Source organism: Schistocerca piceifrons, chromosome 6, assembly GCF_021461385.2.
Source record: "Schistocerca piceifrons isolate TAMUIC-IGC-003096 chromosome 6, iqSchPice1.1, whole genome shotgun sequence".
NCBI lineage: Eukaryota > Metazoa > Arthropoda > Insecta > Orthoptera > Acrididae > Schistocerca > Schistocerca piceifrons.
In genome coordinates, this window is record NC_060143.1 from 129,108,625 (window position 1) to 129,129,994 (window position 21,370).

Sequence of the window (21,370 nt, forward strand, 5' to 3'; positions counted from 1 at the left end):
GTTGGTAGGACATGTTCGGAGGCATCAAGGGATCACAAATTTAGCATTGGAGGGCAGCGTGGAGGGTAAAAATCGTAGATGAATACACTAAGCAGATTCAGAAGAATGTAGGTTGCAGTAAGTACTGGGAGATGAAGAAGCTTGCACAGGATAGAGTAGCATGGAGAGCTGCATCAAACCAGTCTCAACACTGAAGACAACAACAACAACAATAACTAAAGAAAGCAAACATTTCTTAACGCTCCACCAATTGTGCGTTGCATTCCGTAGAAGAGCCAGGCACATACTACTACGCTGTTTATGTGCAGAAAAGTACCTGCAGCAAAAGGGTGGGAAGGAGCAGGCGGCAAGAGGAGCATTGTCCCAACAAATAACAGATGCCAATAATCCGAGGAGCTGACTAATAACAATGGAAAGTGAAAATAAGCCAGTTAAAACAGTATAACTGATGGAGGGTTAATAAAGAGAATATGCAAGACAATTACTTTTACTTAACTTGTGTAATAAGCAAAATATGAAGAAAAAGCAAAAAATTCAAAATTGATATTTATACAGAAGAATCTCCATAGCATTGTCAGCTGGTACTAAGACTTTCCTAATGATAGAGGAGGATGATTTTTTCCTTACTTATGAAATCAGATCAGGTCATTGTTTATAGAGGATTCTTTGCAAAAATAGAGAATTGAGGGACTATGCACTGATAGTCCATATTTAATCCCGTATGGAATCTTGGGGGTGCTTGGTGCTGGATATTATAAACAGAAATTAGAACAATCGACTCCTCTGCATTGTATATTCAGAATAAGAAGCTCCGGCAACAGTAGAAGGAATGAGGTAGAAGACCAGATGATATTAACACTGTCTGGTATATTTGCTCCTTTTGTGGCTATTTCAAACAATACAGCGTGAATTATAGCACATACTGGGGCCAGCCAATAAAGAAAGTTTGTGTGTGTTTTTGTGATATGTTCTCAGTCTACTTCATCACACTGTATACTTATTTCTGATCAATCTGTATATTCACTGGGGGGTGGGGGGGGGGTGGGGGCAATACACATATAAAGAGGTATAAATCCAGCAAAGGTACTTAGTAAATAATTTTACTTTCACTTCCTTTCTGTACATTTTCAAAATACTTAACACTAGTAAACTCCAGGCATCAGCACAATAAGATCCACATACCGGTAGTAGGATCATTACAATCATCAAGTGTAACTACATTAAGGCAACAATGTTCCATTTTCTTAACTATTTTATGTTTGAAATTAAGCAGACCTCTGATTTAATCTTCACTTTTATTATATTGATTAAATCTTCACTTTTGTTATATCCTCCTGTATAAATGCCAATTTTCACTACTTTGAACTATTCAGGCTGTATATAGTAGGTACCATTTGAAGCTGAATTGTCATGAAATCATTACCAATCTGGGACTAGGGGCCAGGGAGAGAAGCAGTGATTGGGAGGACGACAGTTCAATCCTGCATCCAGCCATCCTGATTTAGGTTTTCCGTGATTTCCCTAAATCGCTCCAGGCAAATGCCGGGATGGTTCCTTTCAAAGGGCACGGCCGACTTCCTTCCCCGTCCTTCCCTAATCCGATGAGACCGACGACCTCGCTGTCTGGTCTCCTTCCCCAAACAACCAACCAAGAGAAGCAGTGATGCAGAATGACCACACCAAGTGCTGAGAATATAACCATGTAGTGTAGGGAATGTGAATCATTTATTTCAGGATGTGAGTTGCCTATATTAAATGTGTGTGTGTGTGTGTGTGTGTGTGTGTGTGTGTGTTTTGACAAGTGTAAAATAGTTGACTTTCTTCCTTATGCCAGATGTGTACCTTCAGAAAATGGAAGATTTAAAAAACGTTTAAGCAAGACTTGGTATCCCGTTTTAACGTATAGTATCAGGTTTATTGTCACTTGTCTTGATAGCAATATATTGCTCCTATCATCATCCAGTACTGGTGGTTCTGCATTTACACTCTGTTAAGGGACAGCACTGATGGCTTGTGGCATACATACCATGGGCATTGTGTTGCCCATATAGGGATAACTTCTCTGACTTCTCAGCTATTCAGCTTTGCATCTGAAGATGGCAGCTAGATGGAACATCAAAATATCATGTCAAAATGATTTCAATCAATGAGATCAATTCAAGTGTGGGAAAGGCATCCACTCACCTACATTGTACTGGTGAATAAGAATAGAAAAACATAACAGAAAACTGTATTCACAATACCTTTTGAGCTGTTGTCTTTCCTAGTAAAAATATACACATTCACATACAGAAGAAATGCAAACGTACACTTGTGTGGCTGCAGCGATACTAACTACTGATTATTGAGAGCAGTTACCTGGGCAGGTGAGGTGGGGACAGGATAGGCAAGAGTACACGAGGGAGGTAGTCAAATAGAGTGAGGCATGTCTTTCATGTCGTTTTAAATAACCCAGTGGCTGCACAACAAGACGAAATGATTCCAAATGATAGAGCATATAAGAGATCCAGAAGGAAGGGAGAAAAGGAAAAGAAAGTGTAGATGTAGATGGAGACAGAGAGGTTGGGAGAGGCAGGGAAAGAGGTGGAAAATGAGAGAGGGGGGGGGGGGGGGGAGGGAGAGGGAGAGAGAGAGAGAGAGAGACCATGGGGGGAGGGAGGGGGGGAAGGTTTTGGGAGAAGGCAGTAGTACATGATCTGGATAGGGAAGGAATGGTGTGGACAGAAGAAACAAGGTGAGGAAACTGGTTAGCGGAAAATTCCCAATTCCCATCTGAACAATTCAGAGAAACTTGTGCTGGAAGGGGTATCCAAGTGGCCTGTGTACTGAAGCAGCTGTTGACTTTCTTTGTGTTGTGGTGTGCGGCGTGTTAGCCAACTGGAGGATCAGGTTCGCAGTGCACCACAGTTTGGCGGTGGCCATTCATGTGGGTAGACAGTTGGTTATGTCAGTTGTTTACTTGTCATGCTCATACAGAATGCTAGGCAACAAATGATGCGTAGCTGATATATGACATGGCTGCATTCGCATGTGGCCCTGCCTTGGGTAGGAAATGCCTGTGACTGAACAGTGGTAGGAGGTTCTGGGTGAGTTTATTTGGCAGGTCTTGTACCTGGGCTGACAACAAGGGAGTGACCCATGGGATGCAGGGTTGGAATGGTCAGGGATATCCTGTAGGTTGGGTGGGGGGCAGAATTGGATAGGACATTGCACATCTCAGGGCATAATGAGAGGTAGTTGAAGACCTTTTGAAAGGTGTGGTTGACTTTTCAAGGCCAGGATGATATTTGGTGATCCCAGGAGTGCTGTTCAGCTGGTTCTTAGGTTTACTGGTGTTAAGAGATGGCACAAGAGAGCTGTTTATGGAGGAGCTGGGTAATATATTGTCTGTCAGTAAAGGCTATGGTAAGGTTATCAGTATATTTCGATAACTCCCACTTCAAGTGCATTGTTCTCAGCCATAATGGGATGACCAGTAGGGAGCCCTGTGGGGTTGGGATTCTGGAATTTGCGGTTTAGGTAAAAGTTAGGTGTTTGGGGAACTGGTAATGTGACAAGGGAGATTTAGTCAGATATCAGGTTTTGGGATAGACCTAAGGTCTTGAAGAGCTGCTGGAGGTCATGTCAGACTGTTGGCAGAGACACTCAGCCACATAGTCACTATGATTCAGGATCACTGTGATGGAGACTATGTCTGTGGGAAGGAAGATATGGTCTGGATTGGTTTTCAGGTTATACACAAAACTGTGTGTTCATAGTAGCGATGTTGGACTCATTGATAGAAATTTAAGAAAGGAAGGTGAGACCAGGTTAGAGTTCCTGGAATATTACCAGGTGATGACTGGGTAGAAGGGAAAGAGGATCATGGTTGGAGGGAGGTTGGAACTATTTGTTTGGTTCTATGTGAGGGTTTGTTAGGCTGTTGTTTGTGAGGTGCTTGGCAAATAAATGTTTCCACTTCAGAGAATGAGTAAAGGAGAGAAGGTCCTTTGCAAGTCCAGTTGTTAGGCTAAAGCTGAGGCCTTCAGAAAGTACGGTGACTTATGTAGTGAGCAGAGTTTTGGCAGAAAGGTTGACAACCTACTCCACAAACCCAAACCCACATTTCTCCGTGCTTGACATTCCTTTATGCCTGGGTGCATTGCTCCCACAGAACGAACTTCTACCTTTGCTAACCAAAACCTACAAACTGTAGTCTGTAACCTCCCATCCTTCATTCAAGACACTGCTCATTTCCTTCACCTCCTCTCTACAGTTCCTGTCCCATTACCACTAGACTCCTTCTTTGTCACCATGAATTCATCCTTATACACCAACATCCCCCATGCCAATGGCCTTGTGGCCATAAAACAGTCCCTTTCCCATTATTCCTGATAACGAACCCATCACCTCTTCTTTAATTCTTCTAGCCAACCATACCCTGACCTACAGTTATTTCACTTTTGAAGGTGAAATCTAAAAACATATCCATGGTACTGCCATGGCACCCCTTCCTATCCAGCCAATGCCTAAAAGCCCTTGTCATTTTCATGATCTGGCCTCATGCCAAGGAAAACCTTTGCTTTTTCCTCCATAACCTCAACACCTAGTCCCAGTTCTGCTTCACATGGTCCTTCTCAACCCAATGAACCGCATTCCTAGATACGTATGTCCAACTCTTAGATGGCTCCATAAATAAGACTGTTCACATTAAGAGCACCAGCAACTAACAGTATCTCCACTTTGATTGCTGTCACCCATTCCATATCAAAAAGCATCTTCCTTACAGCCTTGCCACCCAAGGATGCTGCACCTGCGGTGGGAAGCAGGAGTTGTCGAAATATACCAGTAACCTACCCAGAGCCCTTATTCACAAACAATATCCTACACATCTCATCCATAAACAGATCTCCCATGCCATCTCTTTCTCTGACAGCAGTAAACCTGTGAACCAGCCACCACCGAGCAATGGTTAGCACAAGACTCGAATTTAGGAGGATGATTGTTCAAATTTGCTTCCAGCCATCCAGATTTAGGTTTTCATGGTTTCCCTAGATCGTTCCAGGAAAATGCCAGGATGATTCTTTTGGAAGAGAGTGGCCAATTTCTTTCCCATTCCTAGCAGCAATCTGAGTTGTGCTCTGTCTCTGATGACCTCAGTGTCAACAGGTCACTAAACGCTAATTAATCTTCCTTCCTTGAACCTGCCACTGATCACATAGCACCCAGTATCACCCTGGTCTTGATAAGTTCAGCCACATACTTTGCCAGGACTTTGACTACCTCTCTTCATGCCCTAAGATGAGTGATATCCTACCCAAAATCTTACACACATCACCCAGAGTAGTGTTGTGTGTCCCACCCACTCTACAGAATGTCCTTGTCCATCCTTATTCCAATCCTGCTACCAATCCAGCACAACATGGGTCATTCCCGTGTGGTTGCCCCAGGTGCAAGATCTGTCCCATATACCCAACACCACCACCACCTACCACGGTCTAGTTACAGGCATTTCCTACCCATATCCCATATATCAGCTATGAAGCAGTTACTAGACAACATTCTGCGTTGGCGTGATGAGTAACCATCTTATGTAATCAACTGTCTGTCCACTTGAAAGGCCACTGCCAAATTGTGATGAACTGCAGACTTGGCTATCCACTTGTTGAACATGCTGCAGACTATGACACAAACAACTTCAACAACTGCTTCACTAAGCACCATTTGGATACTCACACACACACACACACACACACACACACACACACACACACACACAAATCTCCAATTTCCTCTCCCTTTCCCCTCCTTCTCTCTCAACCTGTATCTTTATTATGCTCTACCCTCTTGAACTTTCCATGCCTTTCCATTATTTTATGTATTATACCATCCAGGAATTTCCATTATTGTTATAAAATATCATGCCTATCTTATTTTAAGAACCGGCTGCAAACCCAATAGGCATACCATATGTTACCATGGCAGGAAAGCTGTCACAGTCATTAATTTTACCAAAAGCCATCAAATGTTTTACTGTCATGCCTATTATTGCATTCAATGTTTTAATTGTGTAAATTGTTAAGATATGAATTAAAACAAAATGTTATATACCTTTTACCAATGATATGTTATAGGCTGACGAAGGACCAAGTGTGATATATGCCATATCTATGAGCTGGTTTCGGCAATGGCAAAATTTTGTTCGTGGCAAAGAACCTGAGCCTCCTGGTCCCATTGATAACAGTTCAATTGTCACAACCAAGAATGGACAGCCTGTTGTCAAAATGGGTAAGTACACTTTGACACTTCAAATTAAATGTGACGTCATTACAGCATAACTTCTTTGAATTACTTAGATGGGAATTGTCCTTATAATTTACCCTCTGACCTCACAGTCCTCCTGGCCTGAATCTTCACTATCCCTTGTCCTATACCCATATCTGCCCTGCCTCCATACCTCCACCTTCAATCCATTAATGTTTTTGTACACTATTTCTCTCCCACACTTTCATCTCTGTTTTCCCTCTGGCCCATCCTTACTGGGGACTGATGACCTCAGATGTTGAGTCCCATAGTGCTCAGAGCCATCCCATCCTTACTCCCACCTACAAGTGCACTTTTTCAGTTTCACTCCATGTGTCACATCCAACTTCCTCTGCTTCATCCAATGTGGGTCACCATCCTATCCTGTATCCTTGCTACCTCCCCCCCGCCACACCTCCCTCCTCTCCACCCGTTCCATTCCCTCCACTACCATTCTTCACCGAGTGAGGTGGTGCAATGGCTAGCACACTAGACTTGCATTCGGTAGGACAACGGTTCAGTCCCGCATCCGGGCATCCTGATTTAGATTTTCCGTGATTTCCCTAAATCGCTCCAGGTAAATGCCGGGATGGTTCCTTTGAAAGGGCACAGCTGACTTCCTTCCCTAATCTGATGAGACTGATGACCTCGCTGTCTGGTCTCCTCCCCAAACAACCCAACCCAACCATTCTTCTCTCACACTCTCTACCTGAGACAACCCCTTTTGAGCTGCATAGCCATAGCAAGGCATTTAAATTTATCTGTGGTGTATGGGCATTTTTGAGGTCTAAGAGTGTATTGTAAAATTATGAAATAATTTATGCTGCTTCAGTCACATTGTAATAATACTTGATAATATTATGAATAGGATGGATTGCTACTCAATGAGCGTGCGCAGCCACTATCTCTGGCTGCTGGGGCCAGACTGCATGCAACCGTGCATGAACCTGCACAATATTCTCGTCCATCCTTACACAACTCCTGCTCCCAACCCCTCGCCTCATGTATCATATCCTATAATAGACCTAGCTAGATTCAAGACCTATCCCATACAACCTCCTACCACCACCTACTCCACTCTGATCACAAGCATCACCTATCCCATCAGAGGCAGGGCTACCTGTGAAACCAGTCATGTGATCTACAAGCTAAACTGCAACCACTGTGCTGCATTCTACATGGGTATGACAACCAACAAGCTGTATGTTCGCATTAATGGCCACCAACAAACTGTGACCAAGAAGCAGCTGGACCATCCAGTTGCTGAGAATGCTGCCCAACACAGTGTTCTTTATTTTACTGACTGATTCATAGACTGTGCCATCTGGTCCCTTTTCATCAACATCAGGTTTTCTGAACTGCACTCATTTGTCCCTGTCCCTGTTCCCATTACAGCACTCCACAGCCCTCCAATTCACCAACACACCCACAACCTTTATACTTTTCTGCCCCCACGCCAATCTTCTGCCTGACCTCTAGACTGCGTTTAGTTGCCCTACCCTCTCTCCACCTCATCCCTGTATGCTCGAATCAGCACTTTACCATCCCCACTCCTACCCTGTTATCCCTTCCCCTCGCCACCACAGCCTCCATCTTACCCTCACCACCCCGATTGCTTCTCCCATCATGCACAGTTGCTCGCAGTCTGGTCTTGGCACCCAGAGACAGTGGTCGTTTGTGTGTGTGTGTGTGTGTGTGTGTGTGTGTGTGTGTGTGTGTGTGAAGAAGGCCTTTTTGGCCACTTGTCTTTGTGCCTATCTATGGCTCAGCATCTCCGCTGTATGGTGAGAAACAGTCTACCCTGTTCGTAATATTATCAATATTCCATCCTGGATTTTCCATTGTGTGATTTTTACTAATATTTAAAAGCATGACGCATTTTGGCAGCATGCTGCCATCATCAGCTGCACTACAATGACGTGTATATGACATTAAGTGATGTTCATTTGCTGGGTAGGCCAGTGAGGTTATATAATGATATATAACACTGTACAGAAAGGTACTTTTATTTTAGTGTGAACCTTAAGTGTGTTGTATGCTCAAATCATTTTATTGATGTATTTACTTACATTTCACTAACGAAATGATTTAAACATAAAATTCACTTAAGGTAGACACTAAAATAAATTTATCTTTCTGTACCGCGCCCAGCAAATGATCCTCATCGTGTTTCATATTAATTGGTATGCGTGCGACTTTTTATTTCTAAAATCAATCTTTATTCTGATACAAACAGTGGAAAATCCAGGACGGAATGTAACAATACAGGGTGATTCAAAAAGAATACCACAACTTTAAAAATGTGTATTTAATGAAAGAAACATAATATAACCTTCTGTTATACATCATTACAAAGAGTATTTAAAAAGGTTTTTTTTTTTTCACTCAAAAACAAGTTCAGAGATGTTCAATATGGCCCCCTCCAGACACTCGAGCAATATCAACCCGATACTCCAACTCGTTACATACTCTCTGTAGCATATCCGGCGTAACGGTTTGGATAGCTGCTGTTATTTCTCGTTTCAAATCATCAATGGTGGCTGGGAGAGGTGGCCGAAACACAATATCCTTAACATACCCCCATAAGAAAAAATCGCAGGGGGTAAGATCAGGGCTTCTTGGAGGCCAGTGATGAAGTGCTCTGTCACAGGCTGCCTGGCGGCCGATCCATCGCTTCGGGTAGTTGACGTTCAGGTAGTTACGGACAGATAAGTGCCAATGTGGTGGTGCTCCATCCTGCTGAAATATGAATTGTTGTGCTTCTTGTTCGAGCTGAGGGAACAGCCAATTCTCTAACATCTCCAGATACTGTAGTCCAGTTACAGTAGCACCTTCGAAGAAAAAGGGACCAAAAACTTTATTGGCTGAAATGGCGCAGAAAACGTTCACCTTAGGCGAGTCACGTTCATACTGAGTTGTTTCCCGCGGATTCTCAGTGCCCCATATACAGACATTGTGACGGTTGACTTTCCCGTTAGTGTGGAAAGTTGCTTCATCACTAAAGACAATCTTTGAAACGAAAGATTCATCTGTTTCCATTTGAGCAAGGATAAAATCACAAAAATCGATTCTTTTAATCTTATCAGCTGCAGACAGTGCTTGAACCAATTTCAGACGATAAGGTTTCATAACTAACCTTTTTCGTAGGACTCTCCATACAGTTGATTGTGGAATTTGCAGCTCTCTGCTAGCTCTGCGAGTCGATTTTCCTGGGCTGCGAACAAATGCTTGCTGGATGCGTGCTACATTTTCATCACTCGTTCTCGGCCGTCCAGAACTTTTCCCTTTGCACAAACACCCATTCTCTGTAAACTATTTATACCAACGTTTAATACACCACCTATCAGGAGGTTTAACACCATACTTCGTTCGAAATGCACGCTTAACAACTGTCATCGATTCACTTCTGCCGTACTCAATAACACAAAAAGCTTTCTGTTGTGCGGTCGCCATCTTAGCATCAACTGACGCTGACGCCTAGTCAACAGCGCCTCAAGCGAACAAATGTACAACTAAATGAAACTTTATAGCTCCCTTAATTCGCCGACAGATAGTGCTTAGCTCTGCCTTTTGTCGTTGCAGAGTTTTAAAATCCTAAAGTTGTGGTATTCTTTTTGAATCACCCTGTATTATGACAAGGATAGTTCCTACTCACCATATAGCCGAGATACTGAGTCGCAGATAGGTACAACAAAAAAAAGACTGTCACAAAATAAGCTTTCAGCCAACAAGGCCGGCCACACACACACACACACACACACACACACACACACACACACACACGCGCGCGCGCAAATGCAACTCACTCACATGACTGCAATCTCAGGCAGTGAAACCACATAGTGCATATTTGCATTCATTTCGTCAAAAGTAATAAGGTATGGAATGTTGTTCGCTTTCCTTTGTTCCATTCATTGTCTGTTATATGATTTGCTAAGAGATTTATTTCCATAATAAGTATTTCCCAAAATTTGTCATCAAGAGTAATCTTAAATTACTTGAAGAAGATTGTACGCCATGAGTCTCAGTATATTTCCAAATTATTGGTGTGTTTCTTGCAAATACATGGAACACATTATTTAGGTACTTTATTTTTTTTTTTTTCACAACTGTCGTCACTTTGTATGCCTTCGTTTTTGTACAATGATGCTGCTGTTACTGGATTCTTTGTCACTACTTCCATGTAAATGCCTCTCTCTTAACATTATGTAAAAGTTGTTAAATTTTTCTTCATAACCACCAACATTCTTGCTTTAAAATGTAAATTTAACAAATTGTGACTAATTCCCGTGGCTTAATGGTAAGAACTAAACCAAGATTATCACTGAAAAGTATTTGTCTCTTGAGTTAGACTCGCGGTGTTGATTTTGGTCTAACTTTCATTCCCATTCATTGTGGTATGTACTTTTGGCCTTCATTTTTTTCCATAAGTCTGACTCTATATATGCATCTTTGGTCCAAAACTGTTATCAACAGTACATCAAGGTGTTAAACCATTTTGTTTTCTAACACTGGTAAGACTACAATGTGCATAGTATTACCAGTTCAGAAATTTGAGGTATTTAATGCACTTCACTAGTTCCAGCAGCAAAACAGTGTGCACTCTCCATTACTGTAGTATTACAGATTGACTTTACTTCAGTTTCAGATTATGCTCAGCTATCAGAAGAACTGTGGTATTTCTTTAAACGCATTTATGGAGGAGGACCTGAAGTTGTGTTTCGGTCACCATATGCAGGAGGTCCAGCAGTGAGTTGCACTACTGCTTCAGGCATTGGCCGACCTTGTTATCCAGGCACAGTGTCGGCAACACCTGATGGGAGTTTGGCAGCTGCCATTAAGGCCCGCAGCACAGACAACATAGATACTGGTAATATCCTCTGCTAATGGAGATTTAATTTTGTAGATCTTATCTCATTTTTCTCGTATCATTTTCTGTATTAGCCATGGTTTGGTTACATGTTTCTAACTTCCTCCTTTTTGTGATTACCCAGAATATTCATTTGAATAAACCCTGTGTTTTATGTAGCACATTTTGTGTATTATAGGGCTATATTCATCTGCAAATACAGCTGTTATGGGCCGACAGACCAGAGCTCAAAGTGCCAGTTCTGACAACACAGCACTACGTTCAGCAGCCAGGAATGCTTCAGTGCACAGAAAGCAGCAACAACAACAGTCATTAGATACAACTGTGGATATGGGTACATATTATCAGAACTTCTTGTGTATGTATGCCTCATATAATACAATCACTGTAACTTTCTATGTAGTGTAGAACCATGGCTTGCAAATATGCAGTGCAATGTGCAAGTAAAATCAGACAAAACTCGAAGATGTAAGGAAGCTTGTAAAGACCCACCATTTTGACTTCTGTACAATTTAAAATGATTGGTTCATTGTAGAAGAATCTCATAAAAAATGTAACTAAATCTGCATAGAAGGTTTTTTTGAGGGGGGGGGGCCTCTGTATTATCCCAGCTGACTACATTTTACTGACACTGGAGCTCCGTTGAGGTGGTTGATCTGGACGGTGTAGTGTATGCCTTTTGTACTAGTTTTCTCTGTGGAAGGACATTGTCCGTAAGCTTATTAGCATCTTAGGGCTTGTTTATACGCTCATCAACCTCTTAATGCCTCACTGTACTATGAATTGTTACCTTTACTTCTTCCATTATTTATATTCCACCCAGGATTTCTCATATTTTGTTTATAAAAATCTTATAAACATTCTTTAAATTGGAATTAATTTAACATGCAGGGCAAACTAAGCAAATTATCTTGCTCAGATGGTTAGAGAAGATAAAAGCAAAATTAAACTTTTTTTGCAGCCCGTATATAAATATGTGTTCTATGTACTTATTAGCGAACCCGGCCATGCTTCACATTTGCTAAATGTGTATGGGAATGGGATACATGCCTTAGATTAGATTAATACTTGTTCCATAGATCATGAATACGACACTTTGTAATGATGTGGAACGTGTCAGGTTAATAAAAGATGTCTGTACAAGATATTACATTACACAAAATATTGCATGACACTAATGTTTAAGTCGTTTCCCCCCATCCCTTAATTTATATCTAAAAATTCAGCCAGTGAGTAGAAGGAGTTGTCATCTAGAAATTCTTTTAATTTATTTTTAAATGTTGGTTGGCTATCTGTAAGGCTTTTGATGCTGTTTGGTAGGTGACCAAAGACTTTTGTGGCAGCATAATTTACCCCTTTCTGTGACAAAGTCAGATTTAACCCTGCATAGTGAAGATTATCCTTTCTCCTGGTGTTATAGCTATGCACACTGCTATTACTTTTGAACTGGGTTGGATTATTAACAACAAATTTCGTAAGTGAATATATATACTGTGAGGATCCCTAGATCCTTAAATAGATGTTTGCAGGATGACCGTGGGTGGGCACTAGCAATTATTCTGATTACACGTTTTTGAGCAATGAATACTTTTCTACTCAATGATGAATTACCCCAGAATATGATGCCATATGAAAGCAGTGAATGAAAGTAGGCATAGTAAGCTAATTTACTGAGATTCTTATCACTAAAATTTGCAGTAACCCTAATAGCATACGTAGCTGAACTCAGGCGTTTCAGCAGACCATCAATGTGTTGCTTCCAGTTTAACCTCTCATCAATGGACACACCTAAAAATTTTGAAAATTCTACCTTAGCTACAGACTTCTGTTCAAAGTCTATATTTATTACTGGAGTTGTGCCATTTACTGTACGGAACTGTATATACTGTGTTTTATCAAAATTTAAACAGAGTCCATTTGCTGAGAACCACTGAATAATTTTGTGAAAAACATCATTTACAATTACATCACTTAGTTCTTGGTTTTTAGATGTTATTACTATACTTGCATCATCAGCAAAAAGAACTAACTTTGCATCTTCATCAATGTGGAATTGTAAGTCATTAATGTATATCAAGAACAGTAAAGGACCTAAGACCAAACCCTGTGGGACCCTGTACCTGATAGCCCCCCAGTTTGAGGAATCAGCTGTTGTTTTAACATTACATGGACCACTTATTTCAACTTTCTGCATTCTTCCAGTTAAGTATGAATTAAACCATTTGTGCACTGCCCCCCTCAAACCATAATGATTTAGCTTATCTAAAAGAATTCCATGATTTACACAATCAAAGGCCTTTGAGAGATCACAAAAAATACCAATAGCTGATGTCCGGTTATTCAGAGCATTTAATATGTGATCAGTGAAAGCGTATATAGCATTTTCTGTTGAAAAGCCTTTCTGAAAACCAAACTGACATTTTGTTAGTACTTTATTTTTACAAATATGGGAGGCTACTCATGAATACATTACTTTCTCAAAAATGTTTGATAGAGCTGTCAGAAGAGAGATTTGGCGGTAGTTGTTGACATCCGACGTATCCCCCTTTTTATGCAATGGTTTTACAATGGCATATTTCAGTCTATCGGGGAAAACACCCTGCTCCAAAGAGCTATTACATATGTGGCTGAGAATCCTAATTATCTGTGGGGAACAAGCTTTAGGTACCTTGCTGGAAATGCCATCAATTCCATAAGAGCTAACACTTTTCAATGAGTTTATTATTTTACTGATTTCAGAGGGAGAGGTTGGTGGAAATACAGTTGTTTCAAACTGCACAAGTATGGCCTCTTCTATTAGTAGGCTTGCCTCTTGTAGTGAAGATCTAGATCCTATTTTCTCCACAACATTTGAAAAATGATTATTGAAAATATTTTCAATTTCTGATTGTTTGTTAGTACACTTGTCATTCAGTTTTATGGCACTAAAGTCTTCCTGTGCTCTTGGTTGCCCTGTTTCCCTTTCAATAATATTCCAAATTGCTTTAATTTTATTATCATAGTTACTGATCTCAGACATGATACACATGCTTCTGGACTTTTTAATAACTTTTCTTAGTACCGCACAGTAGTTTTTATAATATTGAACAATTTCGGGGTCAGTACTCCCTCTTGCTGTTAGGTACAGTTCTCTTTTATGGTTGCAAGATATTCTTATTCTTTTAGTTAGCCAAGGTTTTTTATATGTCTTCTTGGAATTATGTTTAACTATTTTCTTGGGAAAACAATTTTCTAATACCTTTAAAAATGTATCGTGAAATAAGTTATATTTCAAGTTTGCATCGGGTTCCTTATACACTTCATCCCAGTCTAGCTGCTGTAGGCTTTCCCTAAAGTTTGCAATATTTATATTGTTAATTGAACGCACTGCTTTGAAATTCTGATTTGATATACTGCATGGAGCTATGTCGTATACTGTAACTAGCTGTGCACCATGATCTGAAAGACCATTCTCAACAGGATAAGCATTTATGTCCTTAAACTTATCTTGGTCTATAAAAAAGTTATCTATCAATGTCCTGCTGTTCTTTGTTATCCGAGTAGGAAAATCAATGACGGAGCTCCAATTGAAAGAACTGAGTAATACTACAAGGTCATTCTTCCTATTACACTCTTTCAGGGAATCAACACTGAACTCCCCACAAATGATAATTTACTTCCCCCTGTCTGACAGATAGCACAACAAAGCATCCAAGTTTTCTAGAAATAGCTGGAAATTCCCTGAGGGGGACCTATACACTGTTACAATTATGAAAGTGCCATCATTTAGTTTTAGTTCAGTGGCACATGCTTCCATATGTTGGTCTACACAAAATTTTTTAGTTTCTAAATTTTTTACACTGTGGAAGCTTTTGACATATACGGCAACTCCTCCTCTCATCATATTATCTCTACTTACATGTGCAGCTAATTTGTACCCATTGATGCTAACCTTTTGCATATCAGTGACAATGTGATGCTCAGACAGGCATAGTACATCTATTACATTCTCAGTTTCTATATCTTCTAAACAAAGCAGAAGCTCATCAGTTTTGTTCTTCAATCCCCCAATATTTTGATGAAATATACTAACATTATTTTTCACTTTACTTTTGTGAGTATCTTGAACTTTTTTGACATCTTTAGTACTTGCCTGGCTGAGTTTCCCACTGGACACTGATCTTACACTAAAAAAGAGTTTCCACCATGAGATGTAGTTCCTCCCCCCTTTAAATATCCTGCTATCAGCCCAGCCAGTTTACCCTTCCCTTTCTTGTTGAGGTGTAGGCCATGTCTAGTATAGTCCCACCTACAGAGTGAATCAACAGGAACCACACCAATGTGTGACCCTGCACCAGATCCAATTAGCCGTTCCAACTCCAAATTAACTCTCCTGACAGAAGAGCTCAAATGAGGTCGGTCGTGGCGCTCCAGAACCGACACAAACACACGAGACCCCGGAGCTAACGATTCTACGGCATGTCAGGCACTTTACACTCTTGGTACAAATCGATCTTAGTGACAGAAAGACAATTAAGTTACAGGAAAACAATGAAAATACGTGTACGAAAAATTAGGCCTACTCGCGACAATGTAAACAGTGGTTCAGAAGTTTATTACTGGTAATTACTTAAGAGATGACGATACTCTACAGATATAAAGGGGCAGCAAACGTATTTAGCACACTAAACTATCAGTAAATCACTTAAAATTGTGGTATGAAGTTTAATCTGAAAGCTCAAAAGTTCGGCCTGGCCGCGATATGTAAGAAAAACGAACATTACGTGATTACTGTGAAAATACGCGAGTAAGACAAAAACCTTTAATGGTACGCTTGAAGAGCACTATAATTAACGTAATAAATTAGTTTAAAGTGTTAAAAACAGTTTATTACTACTTAAATTACTTATCTTGTACGAGACGTCCGTATAGCAGGCGCAGGGCTACCAACCTCCTTAATCTTCCCTCCTCCTCCTCCTCCTCCCCCCCCCCCCTCTCTGCCAATCTCCTTCTCCCTCCTCTGGCAGGCCATCTCCCCATTCCCCCCCTCTATTTCCATCTCCTACTACACCCTCTCCTTCTCTATTTCCCTTCCTCTCTGCACATCTCTTTCCCCTTCTATCATACCTTGAGCTTTATTCATTGTTATTGCAAACGAAACCACGACTGGGAATTGAAGTCGCCTAAAATGAATAGGTAAATCTGTTGAAATCATTGGTATTTGGGGTATGAGAGAGACCGCTCCAGATGCCTTTATCTGTGAGGGTAGTAGCTTCATTACCACCATTTCACACGGTTTTAATCTGTGAATAGGTAGGATTACAGTTTTCAGATGATTCAGATTCCATAGTAGTATTATAATCATTAGCGGATAAGCCAGAAATACAACTTTCCTGTTTTCTGTTAAAACCGACTGCAAGACAGAAAATAAAATGGCAAATTGTTGTGTTTACAATTTTTGCTTAAAATTATACATATAGGAAGAATTATATATATAGGAAGAATCAATTTGTCTAACGGTTTAAATTGCTTTCTATCTAAATAAGACTGGCTGTGAGGAAGAAAACTAAACCACACATTTTCAGAGCAAAGCACTTTCTTTCTCTGTTTGCTTTAACAGAAAGCCTGTACATTGTTGTTTGAAAAAATACAGATTCTGTGTCTGTCTGAATGTTTATGAGCAAATCTGAAGTAAATCGGTGTCATTGGATGATGACTTGCCTTCATATAGTAAAACCTTTTCCACACCTAGAAATTAAACATGTTGTAATAAGTGATACGCATTCGAATATGCAAATACACTACTGGCCATTAAAATTGCTACGCAAAGAAGAAATGCGGATGATAAATGGGTATTCATTGGACAAATATATTATGCTAGAACTGACATGTGATTACATTTTCACGCAATTTGGGTGAATAGATCCTGAGAAATCAGTACCCAGAACAACCACCTCTGCCCGTAATAACGGCCTTGATATGCCTGGGCATTGAGTCAAACAGAGCTTGGATGGCGTGTACCGGTTCAGCTGCCCATGCAACTTCAACACGATACCACAGTTCATAAAGAGTGGTGACTGGTGTATTGTGACGAACCAGTTGTTCGGCCACCATTGACCAGATGTTTTCAATTGGTGAGAGATCTGGAGAATGTGCAGGCCAGGGCAGCAGTCGAACATTTTCTGTATCCAGAAAGGCCCATACAGGACCTGCAACATGCGGTCGTGCATTATCCTGCGGAAATGTAGGGTTTCGCAGGGATCAAATGAAGGGTAGAGCCACGAGTCGTAACACATCTGAAATGTAACGTCCACTGATCAAAGTGCCGTCAATGCGAACAAGAGGTGACAGAGACATGTAACCAATGGCACCCCATACCATCACGCCGGGTGATATGCCAGTGTGGCAATGACGTATACACGCTTCCAGTGTGCGTTCACCACGATGTCGCCAAACATGGATGCGACCATCATGATGCTGTAAACAGAACCTGGATTCATCCGAAAAAATGACATTTTGCCATTCGTGCACCGAGGTTCGTCGTTGAGTACACTATCACAGGCGCTCCTGTCTGTGATGCAGCGTCACGGGTAACCGCAGCAATGGTCTCTGAGCTGATAGTCCATGCTGCTGCAAACGTCGTCGAACTGTTCGTGCAGATGGTTGTTGTCTTGCAAACGTCCCCGTCTGTTGACTCAGGGATCGAGACGTGGCTGCACGATCTGTTACAGCCGTGCAGATAAAATGCCTATCATCTCGACTGATAGTGATACGAGGCCGTTGGGATCCAGCACGGCGTTCCGTATTACTCTCCTGAACCCACCGATTCCATATTCTGCTAACAGTCATTGGATCTCGACCAATGCGAGCAGCAATGTCGCGATACAGTAAAGCGCAATCGCGATAGGCTACAATCTGACCTTGCAAGACAACAACCATCTGCACAAACAGTTCGACGACGTTTGCAGCAGCATGGACTATCAGCTCGGAGACCATGGCTGATGTTACCCATGACGCTGCATCACAGACAGGAGCGCCTGTGATGCTATACTCAACGACGAACCTCGGTGCACAAATGGCAAACTCGGAAACGTGATGGTACGATTTCTCCTCCTTACACGAGGCATCACAACGTTTCACCAGGCAACGGCAGTCAACTGCTGTTTATGTATGAGAAATCAGTTGGAAACTTTCCTCATGTCAGCACATTGTAGGTGTCGCCACCAGTGCCAACCTTGTGTGAATGCTCTGAAAAACTAATCATTTGCATATCACAGCATCTTCTTCCTGTCGGTTAAATTTTGCGTCTGTAGCACGTCATCTTCGTGGGGTAGCAATTTTAATGGCCAGTAGTGTATTTAAATTAGAATTTTTGGTTGTTGGCCAGTTAAGCCACCCTTTTCTGTTCTTGCCAACCAGATTCTTCCTGTACTTTTCAGGATAGATGTTCTGAGTCTGCTTTTTGATTTTTGTACAAGTTTTTTTTCTTAAAAAATGTTATGAAGTAGTTATGAGAATGCTCGTCCATATAGTTTTTACTTTTATATGTGGTATTTATGTTTTCATTTTCCAGTACTTGGTCATTTTCTTTCAATACATGATGTTTTTGTGACTTCTCCATATTTATCTCTCTACACCTATTAATTGGTTCCTTTCCATTTTGCACAGTCCATCCTTCTCAGCCATAGCTTCCAATACCTCCAATAGCTTCCAATACCTCCAATAAATATATTGATAAAATTCTTTTTGATTTCTATAATATATTGCTACATTACTTTTATTTATGAAGATAATTCTTTTTCAATACCCATTAGACTTTTGTGGTTACTTTAGTTAGTGCACTATTGAAGTAACATAATTCATTTATTTACTATAGTTACATTACATACTTAATGTTTGTCCTCAGTTGCTTTTCCAGTTTCTTTATAACTGTTATTCTGATTTCGTTTTTATATATATTCAGGTCATTATTGGGTAGGTCCACAGTCAGTGTGTATATCACACAGTTCACGTCAGTTTCTGAAACTGCAAAAGACTACAATAGCAACAAAAAATCCAGAACAATGTATTTATTATTTTGTCCATTTTAGCAGGTTTTTCATAGTTTGTATTCCCATTTCTATAAATAAATTAAATAAATGGTGAGGGTGTGTGGGAGGGAGAGGGTTGTGGGCAGTCTCATCCGACATGTTCTATTATCTCAGCCTCTTCTTCATTATCATTAAGATCTATAGCTGATGTTTGTAAAAAGCTGAGCCTCATCCTTTACAATCGTGCAACCTTTCGTGCTGACCCCCTCACCATGATGACATGTAAGTAACGAGTATCGTATTGTTGGAACAAAGTCTTGTTTCTTTGGTTCATAGAAAGTAAAAGAAATGTTTGTGTAAATAGGAATTTTCCATTAGAATTTTTTTTTAAAATTCACCAAGAGATGGAGGAACTGGCCAATTAATAACCTTCACTGTACAGCTGATAGAAATAGGATTTCTTGCTTTCAAATCATTCTTCTTCAAGAGGAGACAGCAGAGTTGGCAGAGGTAGGAAAGGGGTTGGGGTAAGTCACCCAGAATGCAAATTGAGAGGCATACTTGTGGCATAAGGAGTAAAGGAAGGGTGTAATGATTTTTTAAATAAATTATTTATAAAGCCATTTCAAAACTAATACTCCTTGCTGTACCTGGTTGTTTGCCACCTAAATTTCCTTACACAAGCTGACTTTTCCTCTCAGTGTTACATTATAATCCATTTTCTGCTAAAAAGTTTTTAAGTAAAAGATCAGTGTATTGCTCCACTACGTATGTATAAGTAAAAATGCATGTAAATTATTTGTTTTTGTTATAACCCTACAAAATATCGAATCAAGAACTTTGCTATGTGCAATTCAATTTTTTTTTCCAAGTAATTTGGAAGTATATTATGAAAAACAAGAGGATGGTCCATATCAAACAGGCCAAACAACATGACATGCTCCCAATTCCTGACACTGAAGGTAGCAAGAGGAACATCACATTTGATAATTGGTACACCAGTTGCCCTTTGGCAATATCTCTCCTAAAGAAGCAGCTTACTTGTATCAGCGCACTGAGAAAGGACAAAAGAGAAATACCTATTGAATTTCAGGCAAGCAAAAATCAAAAAGTTGAGTCTTCAAGTTACGGATCTCAAAAAGACATCACTCTCACGTCATATGCACCAAAGAAAGACAAATCCCTGATACTGTTGTCCACAATATTTGAACTACCAATTCGTGATGATAAAACAAACAAGTCTGAAATAATAATGGACTACAACATGACCAAAGGGGGTGTTGGCACTGTGGATCAATTATGTAATGCATATATCATCTTGTTCCTAATGAGGCAATGGCTAGTGTATGTCTTTTACTCTTTCATGAATGTAGCAGGAAATAATACATAGATTTTGTATAAATCAAATCCAATAAAGCCCACATTATGCAAGAATTTTTGAAGAATTTAGCAATGGCACTGATGAAGCCCCATCTAACAAAAAGATCCAAAATAAAGTGTCTGCCTGGTGACATTTCAGCATTCTTGATTAAGTATCAGGAATCCTCAGATAAAAAAAATAATGTCTGTCTATTTCTCCAGAATCAGCAAACAAGAAATTGATGGCTAAACTGCTGAACTGATTTTGATAAAATTTAATATGGAGATAGCTTGAACATTGATGAAGAACAAAGACTGCTTTAAAGAGTATGTAGTACAACCTGTTTTCTTCTTCTTCCTTTTCACCCTCTTTGGGGTAAGCTGGATCAATCATTTCTTTCACGATGTTCTTTTCTTGGGGCCCGTATTTCTTCATTCTTTCTGATCTTCTTTTCCTCTCTTCTTCCGAGATGCAGGGTTCGGACTTTTGGAACCTTACGTTTTCATCTTTAGTAATTAATTTAGCTGTTCGATCAATAAGTGAATTTCCTGAAATCTTTAATTCTACTATGTCTTTCTCAGTTTCCTTAAACCAGTTGGGTTTCGTTTTGTGGTTACGGAAAAAGTCAAAGATTTGTTTAGTTAATCTGTTGGAATTCATTCTGAGAAGATAACCATCAAAATTTATCCTCCTTTACTCATAGTATCTGAAAGTTTTTCAGTTTTCTTCTAGAGTGTTTCATTTTTTATGCATATAATCTTATTGTCTTGAAATTTTTGTCCTATGATTTTTCTTAAAATTTTTCTTTCCTTTAGCTCAAGTTTCTCCATTTGTCCTTTGAAATTCATC

At 40.2% G+C, this 21,370-nt stretch overlaps 1 protein-coding gene across 1 annotated transcript in view; it reads left to right on the plus strand.

The window, feature by feature from the left end:
- Positions 1 to 21,370, plus strand: part of LOC124802705 (ubiquitin carboxyl-terminal hydrolase 20) — a 185,593-nt gene that overhangs the window by 134,905 nt on the left and 29,318 nt on the right. The window contains exons 15-17 of the mRNA XM_047263658.1: positions 6,114 to 6,267; positions 10,925 to 11,152; positions 11,331 to 11,510. Coding sequence (XP_047119614.1) covers positions 6,114 to 6,267; positions 10,925 to 11,152; positions 11,331 to 11,510 — 562 coding nt within the window. The remainder of the gene's footprint in view (positions 1 to 6,113; positions 6,268 to 10,924; positions 11,153 to 11,330; positions 11,511 to 21,370) is intronic.